At 40.2% G+C, this 16064-nt stretch overlaps 2 protein-coding genes across 4 annotated transcripts; both read left to right on the top strand.

The window, feature by feature from the left end:
• The first annotated feature begins 6550 nt into the window (after window positions 1–6550).
• Window positions 6551–9584, top strand: lsm14b (LSM family member 14B). Its single transcript, XM_072448972.1, has 8 exons — window positions 6551–6730; window positions 7234–7397; window positions 7467–7582; window positions 7735–7964; window positions 8027–8113; window positions 9017–9118; window positions 9193–9328; window positions 9399–9584. The coding sequence occupies exons 1-8, from the start codon at window positions 6610–6612 to the stop codon at window positions 9535–9537; spliced, it is 1095 nt and encodes a 364-aa protein (XP_072305073.1). The 5' UTR covers window positions 6551–6609; the 3' UTR covers window positions 9538–9584.
• Window positions 9585–10117: 533 nt separating this feature from the next.
• LOC140362777 (calcium-responsive transactivator-like) lies at window positions 10118–15406 on the top strand. Of its 3 annotated transcripts, none has more exons than XM_072448966.1 (10): window positions 10118–10292; window positions 10834–10910; window positions 10994–11078; window positions 11173–11269; window positions 12794–12958; window positions 14026–14127; window positions 14447–14533; window positions 14611–14727; window positions 14800–14918; window positions 15010–15406. In XM_072448966.1, the coding sequence occupies exons 1-10, from the start codon at window positions 10224–10226 to the stop codon at window positions 15034–15036; spliced, it is 945 nt and encodes a 314-aa protein (XP_072305067.1). In that variant the 5' UTR covers window positions 10118–10223; the 3' UTR covers window positions 15037–15406. The 3 variants fall into 3 exon arrangements, with proteins under 3 accessions (XP_072305067.1, XP_072305066.1, XP_072305068.1); XM_072448965.1 differs by having other exon boundaries at window positions 11173–11275; XM_072448967.1 differs by lacking the exon at window positions 14026–14127 and having other exon boundaries at window positions 11173–11275.
• The last annotated feature ends 658 nt before the right edge of the window (window positions 15407–16064 follow it).

Raw genomic sequence — 16064 nt, 5'->3', positions numbered from 1 at the left:
ATCAGAAAGGCTGACAGCTGTAGCATGCAGATGCTATCAGACCTCTTGTCCGCGGCTATAAAATGAAAGCAGGTCATTTTAACAGGTAACAGCTGTTCATAGCTAATTTGTTCAATTATGCGCGGAGGATGCTGGCGGAGGTTGTTACTCAGCCCTGGGGGACTTCGGTTCTCCTCTCCCTCCATTTCCAAGAGCATCTGAAAAATGAAAATCCATATCCATTATAAAAAAGCACGGGAGAAAAGCTCAGGAAACGCCTAAGGAAGACAACTGCAGCTCTGACACAATGCTTTAATGGCAAATTACTTTCACACAAGACAAATAGATTGTTAATTACCAACATAATTATTTTGAGTGATGGTTGGGAGAGCTTTGTCATTTAACTTATGACCATATCGGCCTCACGCGTCCACAGACTGACATGTTTACCAGCGCTGTGCCGCTGCTGAGGAGACAGACAGACTAATGTTGTCCAATAAACAAGAGGAATGCAGCGCAGGGGGAGGTGATCAGTCAGGAGCCGTAATGTTATTGTTAGGATTGATTTAGTGCCATGAGATTTCCTCCGCTGCACAGGCTCACTCTGACCTTTTAGAGAAAATGTGATTTGAGCGTGGGCCTCCTGCTTCACTGCCAAGTCACTGCACAATTGTCAGTTCAGCAATTATAAGCCTGTAAGCCACTCTGACCAGTCAATCATGTCAGAAAACACTTGTGTTAGTTCTGCTGGATAGGCAGAATCTTGTTGACTTGTTAAATACTTTGGGGAATAAACATGTTTATGTAATCCTCCATTTGTCCTGGAGTTGTCCATGGCATCAAAGGTTTCAAAGTTTTTTTTTCCTTCAAAATAGGACATTTGTTAACCCAACTTGCCCCGAGGGTTTAAATACATGCTGCCATTACTTTCAGAAATGTCACTGGCTTCTGATGGCCTTTATTTTTCAGATGACTATGATTTGATGATACTTTGGCGAATAAAATGTACTTACAGTATGTTTAAGGCATGACATTGTTGAGTGTTTTGAGTACAGAGACATGTAAAGAGGAGGGATAATAAACTAATCCAAAGAAAATTGCTGAGAGGGTGCAGAGGAAGACCAATATAAGAGATGTATTAAACTGACCAGCTGACACTTCTTTCCTATTCTATGCAAATCCATTGAACACACTACAGGAAATCAGAGGTCGAGTAGAGAAATTAAATTAAAGACTTTCCTTTGAATTATATGGAGATGTTTAAACGTAAATGGCCGCCATATAATTGGTTGAACGCCCTTTTATAAAACCACATTTTATACTTCATTTTATACTTGGAAATCAGCCTTGAGCATTTACTGTCTCAATCAGTTATGATAATATCACAACCTGAATATTTTAGATTTGATCAATGCCTACAGCTTTAAGTATTGTACAAGTTTAGTAAGTTTTAGTTTGTAATTTTCCTTCAAAACTAATTTTCTTTTTGAGTTGAGAGACTGCTGAGACACTTTATAATAACTTCTTTCCTGGGGCCAAACTGTGTGGCCCTGCACACGGGGCCCTGGCAGGTGAAAACTACCCAACTGTACCTGACATTTAAAAGGTTCTGCTTCTCATATTTTCTGACCATATTTGTACCATATTGACTAAATCTTGGGAAAGAAGTGAATCTCTTTGTCTGTATCCATCTGTTTTTTTTAAATATGTACTTATTGCACTGAATTGGGTTTTCTGACTGGGTGGATATTTTGCCTTCAGTTTACTCAGCTATTTTCTTTCCAAAATAAATACTTTTTTGAGCACAGACCTCCACCAAGATGTTGAAGTTGTTGAGGTCGCCCCCGGAGGTAAAGGTGACGTGACGTTGATGGGAGCCGAGGTGAGGCTTTGGAGAGTCTGACCTCACGCACAAACATGCCCCGAACCACATCCAGGACACTTCTAAGGACACACACATTGATCATAAGACGTACAACAACACAGCATTGCTTCAAATAAACCATTTGCATTCATTTATGTGGATGGGCTACAAATTGTTCTTTTTTCTTGTCCAGATGTTTAGCCCTGTGTGTGCAATTTGTCTTTTTTTAATGAGACGTGTCCTAAATGACTACAATTAATCTAATGTTTATTATGTCAAAAGAAAGGATTTTCAGGCCATTTAAAGGGCAAGAGGAATTAATAATTATACATAAGTAGATATGTTTAAATCATGGCCAATTGCATTGATTATAAACTATATTTAAAGTAATTCTGCAGAAAACTATAAGTGCCAATATTAAGTTTGGAGGAATTGAGCAGGGTGAAAGCATCGGGTGAAAAAGATGTGTAAAATAAAAAGCAAATCACGACAAAACAAGAGCAAGAGGTAATACAGAAGGTGATTTGTAGTAAAGATTACATGCGGAAAAAGGCCAAACAAAAAAAGCAGTCAAAAATAATACAAGAAAAAACAAAGCATATTGAGCAAAAGTCATGAATGTGCAAGCAGGAGGAGCAGCAGGAACTATGCAAATTAAATGAAGCAATTGAGTCCAACTGCCACGATATGTGCTGGTGCAGGCTGCTCTGTGTCCAATGACTTACTCTTTAAAAGTCTAAGGATTTTTCAGTCTGAATTTTCTAAATATTTCGGGTTCTTAGGAGATCTTCTGTGGACTCTCAAAAAAACCAGGGGATTTTAATGCGTAGTTCCTTGCAACATTTTTGTAATTTACCAACATATGTAAATTGTATAATCAAGTATTGGTTGCATTAAAATTGCTGAGTGTAGTTGAAAACAATTCATTCATGTCTATATCAATTTGCGTGAAATTAGAAAAAAGAAATACTGTGTGCAGAAAATGTTTTATTCATATTCTTGTAATTGTTATACTAGACAAAGATAAGAAATAAGCTATATTTTTTGTAATACATTGAATCCCTGTATTTTGAAGCATCATTTGTTGGGGCTTTCTGCTGTGACCGGCTGTGAGGCCTCATTGGTTCACGAGGCTTTGCTTTCCCCATCACTGGTCAGGAGCCGTGATGGCGACCACTGCAGCTAGAAGGTTTGACCTATGGTGCATGTGTTGAACTGATGGGGGAAACCGTAGTATCCTGAGGAAACCGTAGTATCCGGAGGAAACCGTAGTATCCGGAGGAAACCCGCGAACTTCTTGCCAATGGCCAATATATTGAAATTGAGATAATATCATTGATGTTGTTTTGAAGATATACTCCTCCCCCTTGTTAGCGCCCCCTCCTCCTCTTATGCTGGCGGGCGGCGTGGTGGCAGCATGGTGGTGGCGTGGTGGTGACGTGGTGAGGGCCTATCATTGCCGCTTGCGGCTATATATTTATGTTCGTTTTGTTGATTTATGTCTAAAGCCCAACCCGTGCTCTATCTTTGAGGGTAGCACAAGGGTTAAAACAATCGTTGGCCCCCAACGAAATTTCCCCATGTGGGACAATAAAGGAATATCTTATCTTAACCACTCTGCCCCCACCAGCCCCACATCAGCACACAACATGTGGCCGGGCGCAGACGAATACAAACCAGTCCACTGAGCACCGCAGTTCTTTGTATTGACTTGCCAGGTGCAGCAGTTGCTCAAAAACATTATCCAGGGAGCAGATTCTAAATATGCAAACTCAAACAAGACAATGGAATTGAGTCTGGTGTCCTGGTGTAACGTAAGCAAATATAGCCTGACAAATCATATCACTGAAGGTTTAGAAGTTTGTCCATGCTTTGACTTTCAAACAGTGCTCTGCAATGAGACAGGAAACAAAGACAATAGGTTGCCATGGCACACATTTGAAGCTAAAGCTCAGAATTGGCAGTACACAGATACATTTACTCAGTTGCATTTACTTGAGTATGATTTTGAAACAGATGTACTTCTCTGAGTCCTTTCCAGACTGTACTTAAAGTCATTTGAAAGTGTAAATGAAGAAGTAAAGGTTTGGTTCCTCTCCCCGCTGTAACCGACAAAAGCTTGTGTTTCTTGCTCCTTCAGAAATCATTGTTTTTTCTAATTTGATGGTCTTTACTCTTTACTTGATTTATCTCTGGACCACAACTTTTATACTACTTGAATAATATTATTTTGAAGTAACAGTACTCTTAAGTCAGTACATTTTTGGCGAAGCTACACACATTCCATGCCTTTAAAAAACCCAATTGTGTTTGAATTTTTACTAGACAAATATTTTTTTTTAAATAACTAATTATTTTGCTGTTTCATTTTGTCATAAATTGAGCTAACAATTTAATCTGGAAACCTGAAGTTAGAGAAGCAATGGGCAATCCAACAGTGGCACCTTGTGGACACATCCTCCTCTGCAATGTAAACGACTCCAAGGTTTTCCATTTAGCTAGAAAAAAAGCTCTATCAAAGTGTGAATTGTCTTTGTGTATCCGACATTATATGAGTTCAATGAGTAATTTGAGTTAATGATGCACTGCAACCTGTCCTTCCTACCACTCACCTGCACTATTCCTTCATAATGCTTAATGAGTCACAGACAGTGACAGTGACAGTGACAGTAATGTCTTTATAATGGCTCTAATAGACAAAGCACATGGAGCTCAGAACGCTCATACTGATACTAATAGATTGAAAAATCGTTCCCTAAACATGTGATTGATATTGGTAGATCTCCAAACTCTTGAGCACTCTTACATTTTCATGCTTTTTTATTATGCTTTTGCCAAAACAACGTCAGTGAATTAATTAAGCTCACAATAGAGATTAGAAAAAAACAACAATGCTAAAATATACTGCTATTTGGAAACACAATATGAATTCTGTTCTGGCTAACCTAGCAAAAACTACAATGATATGGTATATTTTTCACTATTGGCCAATAATGGCTATACTTCATCTAGTTCAAACTAAAAGGTATTGGAAAATAGTTTCCCCCGACAAAATGTACGCTGTCACCAAAGATACGCAATAAATCTAACAACGCCATATTATAAAAGCAATTGTATACTAAAAGCTAAAATGCACTATTGATTGATTTTAAATTCTTAATAGAGCATGGGTTCCCAAACGTATCAGGCTGGGAACCCCAAAATAACCTTGCAACCGATCCAGGACCCCAACTGTTTTGTTTTTAGGGGGCTTATTAAATAATTTGACTTATTTTCATTAAAATGTACGGTAAAAATACATTAAATACAGTGTCATATTTATTCCAACATCTTCCAAGTCATCTCGCGACCCCCAGCTCATGCCTTGCGACTCCCGACCCCCGCTTTGGGAACCACAAGTGTAGAGTACAAGTGTAACTTTGTATATTTGCTTCATCTCACGATACAAAGTCCTGAAGTTTGTGTTTCTTTTTGTTGACAACCTTTTCCACAGTAAAGTCCAACAGAGCAGACTGAGTTACAGAGGAGGACACATGAGAAGGTCCTGCAGTTTGACTCTGGTTTATAAACTGTCTGGGGCCCACTAAACCTGAAATAACAGAGACAAAAGATAAGGTACATAAAATACTCTCATACTTGTTGTTTACTATCACACCATGTATTTTCTTTCAGGTTACTACAAGGGTGGTCCCAGAACCACAGCATTGTCAAAAGAGGACAGTTGTCTTTGTGATAAATTGTCTAGATACAAACCAAAATGTTTTATTGGCAAATATTAACTTTATTTTCCATGCTAGACCTGCCTTGACTGACTCTGGAGTGTAATGCGTTTCAATATATTAGCGCTCTTGCCTCCCAAGAAGGAGATCATGGGTTCGATTCCCGGACCAGACCAACATCACATGATCTCTCTGGGTGGAGTCTGCATGTTCTCCCCATGTTACCGTGGGTTCTCTCCGGGTTCTCTGGCTTCCTCCCACCATCCAAAGACATGCATCTTTATTGGCCCTAGTGAATGAATGTGAGTGTGAACTGTCTGTAATGTCTATGTCTCTGTGTTGGCCCTGCGACAAGTTGGCCACTGTCTAGGGTGTACCCCGCCTAAGGCCCGAAGTTACTGGGATAGGCTCCAGTCACCCGCGACCCCGAAAGGGAACAAGCTGCTTTATTAAAGCAGCCTTTTTATTAATTCACTGACAGTCTCTCGCGGCTTCAGCAGAAGAAATGTGGACTTATCACTCGACTGTGACCCAGTGACACCAACACTCATCTTTTCACTTTTGTTCTTTTCTATTTTTATCAACCCAGTAGGCTATAAATAGGCTTGAAAAATATAATTTAGAGGGTAACAAGCCAAATGATTGTCCTGTCCAGTCCAAGGGTAAATTGTAAATAGAAATAAATGCCAGGTTCAGAGCAGGCCTATTAAAAAAGTGTCATGAGAGCAGTGAGCACAACATTTATCACCGCACTGTGATGCTGCCACGCCCCCTGCTGGAAACATGCACATTATCTTCTTACAAAATAAAACAATTGTCTTCTCCACACGACCAAATAATTGTGTTGTGTGAGTAATAATGTATTTTTTAATTGAAGAGAAAAAAAAACATAAGGAAAAAGCGACCATTTAAAGTGACGTAAATGCGATGTGTCTAATTATGACGTCAGCAGCCAGGTGCGCGCGTACTAAATGCCACGTGACTGATCGTGCTCCAGCTCACGCGGCTCTCAGTCTGAACTACGTTTTAGTGCTACTTTCTGTCAAAATGAACATAGCCAAACCCTACATTGGTTGTAAAATAGCTCTCATTTCCAAAGCTCTGAACAGATATGTGGGCATAGTGTACACCATTGACAAGGTGAACGCCACTGTGGTGCTGGCTAAAGGTAAGTGTGTAACCAGGGGCATTATGTGTGGGCGGCGAGGGCTATGTGGGATTGACTAGGTTAAAATTCAACAAGTTTATAAAAAAAATATATATATATGTTCAACAAAATTATAAGCTGTCTATACATTGCAAAAAATTGTACTTGGCCATGCCTGTGGTCAATGCCAGATCTCGGAGGCTAAGCAAGGCTGGGCCTGGTCAGTGCTGTGATGGGAGACGCAGGGCACAGCAGTAAGAACTGTCGTTGTGTCCATAGGCAACACACTTTACCCACACTGTAGGATTCCGGTGAGTGCTCGGAGGGCTGATTGTGGGGATCTACAGCCTCGCTTTAGCCAGTCTACCCCAGGGCAGCTGTGGCCACAATCTTATTACATCAGAATGTACAGTCCACTTTGGGGGTCATAAAATCTGCTAAATAAATCCTGTCAATTATTAAACATTGGTCTTTTTTTAGTACAATATGGACTATAACTTTAAATAAACATACTTCTGTTCTAGTGAAGTGTTATGGGACTGAAGGGCGACCGACTGACAGACCCACACCAGCCAGAGATGACGTCTATGAGTACATCACATTTAGAGGAAGTGATATTAAAGACATCAACCTCTGTGAATTGCCGCCATCCCAATATGGGCTGCCTCCAGATCCTGCAATTCTACTGGTCGGTGTCTATACAGTAAATATCAGACTTATGGGCTTGTTTTATGCCGAGTTAACATTTTGACATTAGTCCTCAGGAACAAGTTTTCCAGACGCACACTCTACGTTAAATCTTGGAGCAGTTCAAGTTCCTATTTACCACCAGGTTCCTGCCCAGCCCTTTCACAATGAGGATTATGCTGCAGTGTTTGGCTTTGGTAAGATGTTACAAATAATACCATGGTTTAGTCACATTATTTGTAGTTGCTGCGGATTTGTATCTGAATTTTGAATGCTAGCGATTGAATAAGAATTACTGGAATAAGATGCCACAATTTTCTAAAATGTTTTAATATGAGACTTCATTTCGGTTTAGCTATGAAACGGCCAATGGTGGAAAAGGCAGTGCAAACCATTGGCATTGAGAGAACCAGACGATTTATACATCCATCCAATGACGAATGGGAGCAAAATGAAACCCCGACTCGAGCCTCGGTCAGAGAACCCTTGGTAAGGCAACCGGTCAGACCACCGCCCAGACTACAGACTGAGAGAGACCCTCCTCGCCATAGACCACCTCCGATGACAAGTAAGCAAGGAAACTCCATATTTTCACATCTTTTTATAATATTTGTGATTTCTTATTTGAAGTGAGGGGAGGTTTGCGTTTCCCTCCAACTCGACAGGACCATGGATACCGGCAAAATATTGAAAACATACCACCAAGGAGGAGACTAGGTAATGTCATTTAGAGCCATTTAAGTGTGCGCTGGGAAGCTTTTTCTGGTGTGAAGTCTGCCTCCGGCTTGTCTCCTTGGAGATGTCCGTGCTCTTGCCTGGAGTGTTCCATAGTATGCCGTTAAAGTTGTATGTCTTACATTTATTCAATTAGTTTTTTTTGGTCTCAAACATCTTGGAAAAACGTGCCTTACAGTGAACGCGATCGCCTCTCCACAGATCTTGCCTGTAGTGATGGGAAAATGAAGCCTCATGAACCGATGAGGCTTCAAATCCAGTCACAGCACAAAGCTCCACCAAAGTGAGGCCTTAAAATACTGGGGGGGATTTGATTGTATTATAAAGAATAATAAGTATATTTTGAAAGTAATGTTTATGTTCACATACATAGTATTTCTTTTACTACTTTTCTGATTGCACACAAACCGAAGTCTTCGTCACGTGACTTCCTGATTACTGACACGTGATTTAATTTTGAGGCTTCATTTGGCATGCTCAGTTTAGCTAGAAATCTTGGTATTTCGCCGATCACTGCTGACCTGTAACTCAGACCGGTGGCGTCGCCTTCTCTCCATGGACATGGTGATTTAATGGCTTGGTGTAACATCTCAGACAAAGCACTGTCCAGGTGACCCTCCTCCAGAAAAGTTCAAAAGTGCACCTTAAGACTGGGGATGTAACCGTGATATTGAAGTTCCTGAGTGTATTTAGTTATAGCGTCACACTAGATGAGCAGGAAGTACATGGACCATGATAACTGCTTTTTCATATTGTCTTCAGATGTATTAGACTTGTGGATTAATTTGGACATAAGTTAAATAGTGAATATTGTGCTATGAGATTTGAATATGTGAAACTTAATCGAGACGGGTGTTGTCCTTATTGTGTATAAATACTTAAAAGGTTCCTGGAGAGGCCAGAATCGTCAGTATGACGGCCCACTGAGGTTTGATGCAGACTTTGATTTCGACTTTTCGAATGCGCAGTTCATCAATGATTCGCAAGGTAAAGTTAATGTGAAAATTATTTCTAAACTAGATTGCTAACATTTGTACATCAAATTAACACTTTCTATCCAGAGCCACGGAATGAAAGAAGGGAGGCGGCTGCAAATGACTCTCCCTTCGATGAGGATCCTTTTGGGCAAAAATGTGTCTATAATAAGGCAAAATCTTTCTATGATAACATTTCCTCTCCCTCCGAGCAGAAATTAAGGTGAGTTGTTGTTTAGCTCTCCTATTCAATTAGATTTGATATTTTCAACATTTATTATGTGTGTATCAAGATCATCATGGGCAGAGGAGCGCCAGCGCAATATGGAAACATTTGGTGCGTCTGGATGGCCTTTGAGCAGCCCGGGATTTAGAGGGGGTCCCATCAGGGGCCGAGGGCAGAGGTCTGGACCAGGAGTCTTTGTTTACTAAACTCAGAGGAAGACCTTTCGTTATCCTCATTATTCTCTTTAAATATGAATCACCAGTGTATATTAACATTAGAACTTGAATAATCTGTGTTTATAATGTAATGAAAATAATGAACATTGTGAATAAATGTGTTAATGGTTTTTATACACGTTATCATAGCTGCATTCAAACTTTGTAATAACACTTAAGATTTGCATCATGTACGTTTTGGAAATGTGGGTGTATCATGTGACCTTAAATAAATTCAAATAATAGATTGGATTTGTCTCTTTAAATGCATGCCAAAGAAATGGTTTGCATTTCTTTCCCTCCCTAATCCCAGTTAATGACGTGAAAGACATTTAGTCCAGTCAGCTTGATGGATGCGGTCTGAAGATGAAGGCTCCCGTCAACACAGACTCAGCATCCGGACTGTACCACAGCGGAGGGTTTGCCACAAGACCAGTGTGTTACGAGATCTAAACAAAATGAGCATCTTAAGGACATATAAAGTACAATCTTAAAGATCGTTATGGTTCGGCTGCGCAATAGAATGTAGTTGGATTTCTTTCTCACTTGTGCACATTAAACGTCTCACGCGCCACCCCTCCGTGTGATGGTAAAGGACAAACGGTGCAACTACAGGATTGCGCGCAAGATAATAAATACTAGAATAAAATACCCGCTTATATTTTCCACATGAGAAAATGTCAGTGGCGTTTTCATCTGCTCGTCCTCGGACTAAAGTGGAGGTGACGCCGCAGATCATTCAGAAGGTGAGCTGTAGGAAGACTTGATGTGCGCCGTCTTGGATGAAATGTACGCTGTCTGCACTGGGAGTGTGCGCTGCAAACGCTCATCTTCTCACTATTGAACTGGCAACATTAAGCTAAATGTGCAAAACTTGTAAACCTCTATTGTAGCCACTTGATGCTCAAATCTTTATTTTCCTGGGAACCACGACACTAAAATCAATTATATTATATTTGAGCAATTACGCACGAGGGCCATGACATGCCAAATACCTATAAAACCTTAACTGTTGTGTTTATGAGCAACATTACATAGTTCACTTTGTACGGCCAATGTATCCAAAGGTCCAGCCTGGACTAAAGCGCTGCTGAAGCTGTATCCTTGAGTGACCCGTGTTTGTTTTGGTGTGCAGTGTAGCATGTCCTTAAACATACCCTGGCCCCTGCACATGCTTTGACTGCATAAGCCAAATAACTGAACAAAAGTCTGGCATAGAACCACCACCCCGCAGAACACATCTAACACTCATAATTGTGCTCTGTCTCATTGTAGTCTTTTTCTCAGATGCTTGATGAAAACCATCACCTCATACAGTGTATAATGGACTACCAAAGCAAAGGCAAAACAGCTGAATGCACACAGTAAGTGCCCTATTTCTTCTCAAAACTGACATCGGGCAATTTAACATCATATGCAGTCAAACTTCCCTGAATGTTTTTGACAGATATCAGCAAATCCTGCACAGAAACCTTGTCTACTTGGCCACAATAGCGGATTCAAATCAGAACTTGCAGTCACTTTTACCCGCTGTGAGCACGACTTGAGTTTCATTATGTTATTAAGTATACTGCTCCTCTTCTAATGACTCCTCGCTGTAACAATAATTGGTTTCACTTGGTGTAGCCTCCCACTCACAACATGGGAATGGGCCAGAGTGGTGGACACACTTCAGGTAATGACAACATGACTTCAGGACTGACACCTACGTCGATGATGCAGAGTAACGGTAAGTGGGACGTTGATGTGCCATGTTTGTCCCATGTCTTTCCTGCACGTGTGGTGGCGTTACCTTTTATCAACGTGCAGGAGAAAGCTTGTACATGTTGTGAACCCCAGTGCCAACGGTGGATGGAGTAGCAAGCAAAAAAGAAATAAAATAAAACATAAGAAGAAGTAACCTGAGTAAAAGTAATGATCTTGTCGAAATGCTGTCCAAGCACTGAGTAATTGTTCGGACACAAGATCAGCATTTAAATGTAAAAAAAAAAAAATAATATAAATGGAATAACATGTAAAAAGACAACATCACAAGATAGGATACAGAAAATAAGGCTGATTTTCTCCCAAGAAGAATAGTCCAAAATGTAAGTACTCAAGTAAGTGTACCGTTACTTCAAAATACATTTCAATCAAGCAAAATTTTAAAAAATGTGATTAAACTCTTCTAAGAATTAGGCTGCAACATCAAGTAAATGTGACTCCATCCACCCCTGCCGAGTGCATCATTATGTGTTCCCATTGCTCGACTCCTGGCTGTACTAAAGGTGTGCAGTGAAGATGAACTGAATGTGGTTCTGTTATTGACCTTTGGGACATGTATCCATCAGGCCACAGTGTTATGCAGCAGCAGCAGTCAGTCCAGGTGCCCCGTGCTGCTCACAGCACATATGGCCACGCTGGGCCCCCTTCTCTAATGATCCAGGGCCCTGCCTATGTCTCCTCGTCTATTTCCTCTCGCAGCAACATACAGTCAAATCAAGGTGAGCCAGGTCATATTCTGAAGAAATGCAGGAAAAATGATGGACACTCACTTGAAATGAGATGAAGAATTAAGATATTTTATCCCCAACCCGGTTTTTGCAGGATGTGACTAGAACATGTATGACATCATTTGAAATCCTCATTTATTTTACCTCTTAATACAACTCTATTTAAAACAAACATAGTAGGCAATGTTTCTGCACATTCCTGACCCTGCTTAGCATATCTGAAAGTCAACATTTTATATTTAACCTTTATTTCATCCCAGAAAATTCCACTCGGATTTTAAAGGGCAGTAAGTACAACACATTGTTACAGCATACACAAACAACAACAATAACTGGAAGAATTATAGACTGTTAAAATGTGTAAGTAGCTTATCGAAAAACACAGTGATTCCTTATCACTTCTGGACTTCTGGAAGCTGAATTTGTAACACATTCAGTTCATTTTCAGTTTTTATGAATGCTATTTTTTCCTTCTTTCAGTTATAACCCTGAGATGCCTCCTATGTTCCATAATACTCCAGTGCATTGGCTGTGTATGCAATTACGTCAGTGACTTTGTTTGCACTGCGTCTTTTATTAAATCATTAAGACATTTGAAGCTGCTTTTGACCCCTTTTGGCTTTTCCCTGTGGCTTGTTGTAGTGTGACCTCGCCTACTTTCCTTGATTAGACCGTTTAATTAGTGTGCCCTCTTTAATTGAACACAGTTGCTTTGCGTGTTAATTATATATCTTTACCACTAACCTGCTTTACAGTCTCAATGATGCACCAACAGTCGGGCACTCCTCACTACTCCTCCGCCCAGATGGGTGGGCAGCACTATCAGGGACAGCAGGCCATGGGTTTGATGGGTCAAGGCAATCAAGGCAACAATGTGATGTCCCAGAGACCTATGGGATCCCACCGCACATCACAACCAGGTGAGAGCTGCACCTGACACAAGGGCTACGGTTAATGCTCGATATAAAAGATTATAGTGCGCTTTGACCGGACAGATTTCATATTGTGTTTCCGGGAAATATGTACATTAAGCATATAGTTTTCACGTTGTAAGCATGTGCCTAAGAATAGCTCCACCCCATTAAGATGTCTTTGAAGGAAGTAGCTGAGACAGATGTATTAAAAGAAAGAAAGGAAGGCTGTTTCTAGGGCAACACAGATTGGATCTAAGTCCTCATTCCCCTCACGTTCCCTGCATGACTGTTCGATCTATTTTAAAATCCTTTCGATTTTTTATCTTCATGATTACCTTTGTAGCTGCAGACCATGTCAGTTTGATATGTGTGTGTTGTTATAGGAAGGCGTGGCACACACATTTGAATTGTGCATGCCATGCTCCTATTTTTAGAGTCATAAAACCATGTGATCTGGAGTTTCAGCACACCAACACCAATTACATTTCCCAATAACCGGCAGTTTGACACCCTCGGTTGGTTTAACAAAAGTCTAGAACTCGTATAGTTTAAAATTGAGCTGGAGCAGGTCAGAATATGGTAGTCTCTGCTGTTTAACCGTCAAAGTGTAAATGTTTTCACCTGGTTTGAGGTTCATATCTCCATAATAAACTGGCACAAAGTTCAATGTCTCCAGTATAAATAAACAAAAGTGAAATGGATTGTTCACAAGAGCCTCAGAAAATGTTTCCATTATTCAACTTGAAAGAACTTTAGGCCATGAGATAAGTTTGTGTAGCCGATCCCAAATAATGATAAGGTTCAACGTTTGTGGATTCCTATTTTGAATATTTCTTCCCAAGATAATAAATATTCCATAGTGGGCCTTGCTCACCATCTGAGATTATGTCATAATCAAATTCTAGAACGTGAATGCAATGTATAAAAGACAGATTATAGAGTTATACGTATCTGTATATTACTATGGGAAGCTCCCGTATATTGTGGCTGTTTTAGGTCAAACATACTAGCGAGGCCAAAAGGAGACTCCTACTCAGCAGTTGGTTTCAAGCCTGGGTCTCACTGTGTTGCAGGGTCTGCACAGCAGTTCATGGGAGAAGACAAGTTCTACGGCGAGCAGTACGGACACACTCAGTGCTCCAGCGAGCCCATAAACCAGCAGTATTACCCTGATGGTAATCGTGCACAGCCATTAATGTCTTAAAATCTAAAATACACAATCCATTAGAGACAATGCAGTTTTTTTTTCGATTCTGCAAGAGGAAATGTAATATGGCCCCATTTAGCAAAGATTAAAACCATTTGGAGTTTAATCCAAATGATGTTTTCTCCCAGTGTGTCTGTGTCCATACTGTCCCCTTTGGTGTGCTGAAATTTCAGATTGTAGAACGTATGAGGTCAATGCATCAATACCAATGTTACAAATGGAGATTGAATAATGATTTCCTAAGGTCTTTATTGTAGTCTTCATCCTAACTTCTGTACCAACCACAGGTCATGGGGAATACTCGTATCAACAGTCCTCATATGGAGAGCAATACGAGAGGTCTTTTGATGAATCCTCACAGCATTTTTATGAAGGTATACGTTTACATTGTGTTTGTATGTACCTTAGATAATTGCTTTATATATGTACCTTTTCTCATGCTCATTGTCAGGTAACTCTCAGTACAGTCAGCAGCAGGGCCAGTATCAGCAGGGCTCTGGTCAGCAGCCCTTCGGACAGCAGCAGTACTCCACTCAGCCAGGCTACGGCGGACCACCTCAAGGATACGGTTAGATGCTTATGTATACTGAAGTGCGCAGAACATAAGAACAACATCTCTTAGTCATCTCTTTTATCACAGGACCAGGCCAAGGCAGTTCATCGCAGTATTCTCAGTATCCGCAGGCTCAGGGTCAGCAGTACGGGTCGTACCGCTCATCCCAGGGAGGACAGGCCCAAAGACCATACTCATATGAACAGGCAAGTTATTTTGTCTCAAAATATTACACTTTTTACAAGAGATGAAGGAGTTTCGTCTTTTTCCATTTGAACTTTCTCTTTGCAATTGCAGGGTCAGTACGGAAACTATCAGCAATAAGAAAAACAAGACTGTGATCTTAACATATTTTTACGTTCAAACTTCAGAATGCTGTTTCTGTTAAGAGAAGCACTTTTTAAAAGGGGAATATAACACTAAAATAATGATTGGCTGGATACAGCTCAGTCCAATATTATATTTAACTCTATTTATACATAAAATAGCAACAAAATATGTACTCACGTATGTAACGATTCATCATAGTAGTACCCTATATGTCATTTTATTGCAGGGGTTAGATTTCACACTACTCTGGAGGCTATTCAGTAGTTATTTAAAAGTAACTTTGTTTGCACTTTATTTTCCAGTGACAGTATTTGTATGTATATCTAACTTTTGTAGCACTATATAACGTCGGTCTACGTTTTTGTGATTTGATCATGAGCACTTGGCCAACACTTGGCACCTCAATAGTTCAACAAGTGCAACACATCTTAAAGGCTGTACATTTCCCGTTTCTCAATTTATTACAATAAAATATTATTTGCATGATTTTGAAGTACTCAAACAATAGAGGCCGCATGTTTGAAAGGATTTCTGTTGGAAGAATGTGAGCCGTGTTTTTATAACACCATGTCAAGTGCTCATTACTCACAGGGAGAGGCCGGTGACGGGTTGTGGTGGACTGTTTTTGACACCTCTATCCCACTCGACTTCAAAACTCCTGCCATGGACACAATAAGCGGACTCCTTTGGAACATACTACTTACTGGCAGCTGGGAAAAAGGCCATCACAAAAGAATGTATTACACAAACTGGGCCGACGATTAAGGACTGGACCGACACCATAACTGACATAGTGGAAATAGAAAGAATGATGTATGGACTAATTAAATAGGAACTGGACTAAATGGACCGTTCTTATGGACTTTGTATGGCATAACTTTCTTTCTCCTTGGATGCCACACCCTCCTAAATTCTTATTTTCAATTATACCTCATTTGTTTCTTTTTGGTTTGCCCTGTTTGTTTGTTTTAGTTTTATTACAATTTTTAAAAATAAATGTTAAAAAAAAAAAGATTTAGAAG

This window comes from Eucyclogobius newberryi, unplaced genomic scaffold (genome assembly GCF_026437365.1).
Source record: "Eucyclogobius newberryi isolate DKJ021-1_F unplaced genomic scaffold, fEucNew1.0.hap1 SCAF_17, whole genome shotgun sequence".
Taxonomy (NCBI): Eukaryota; Metazoa; Chordata; class Actinopteri; order Gobiiformes; family Gobiidae; genus Eucyclogobius; species Eucyclogobius newberryi.
The sequence above is the reverse complement of the archived record's forward strand: the minus strand, read 5'-3'. Positions and strand labels throughout refer to the sequence as shown.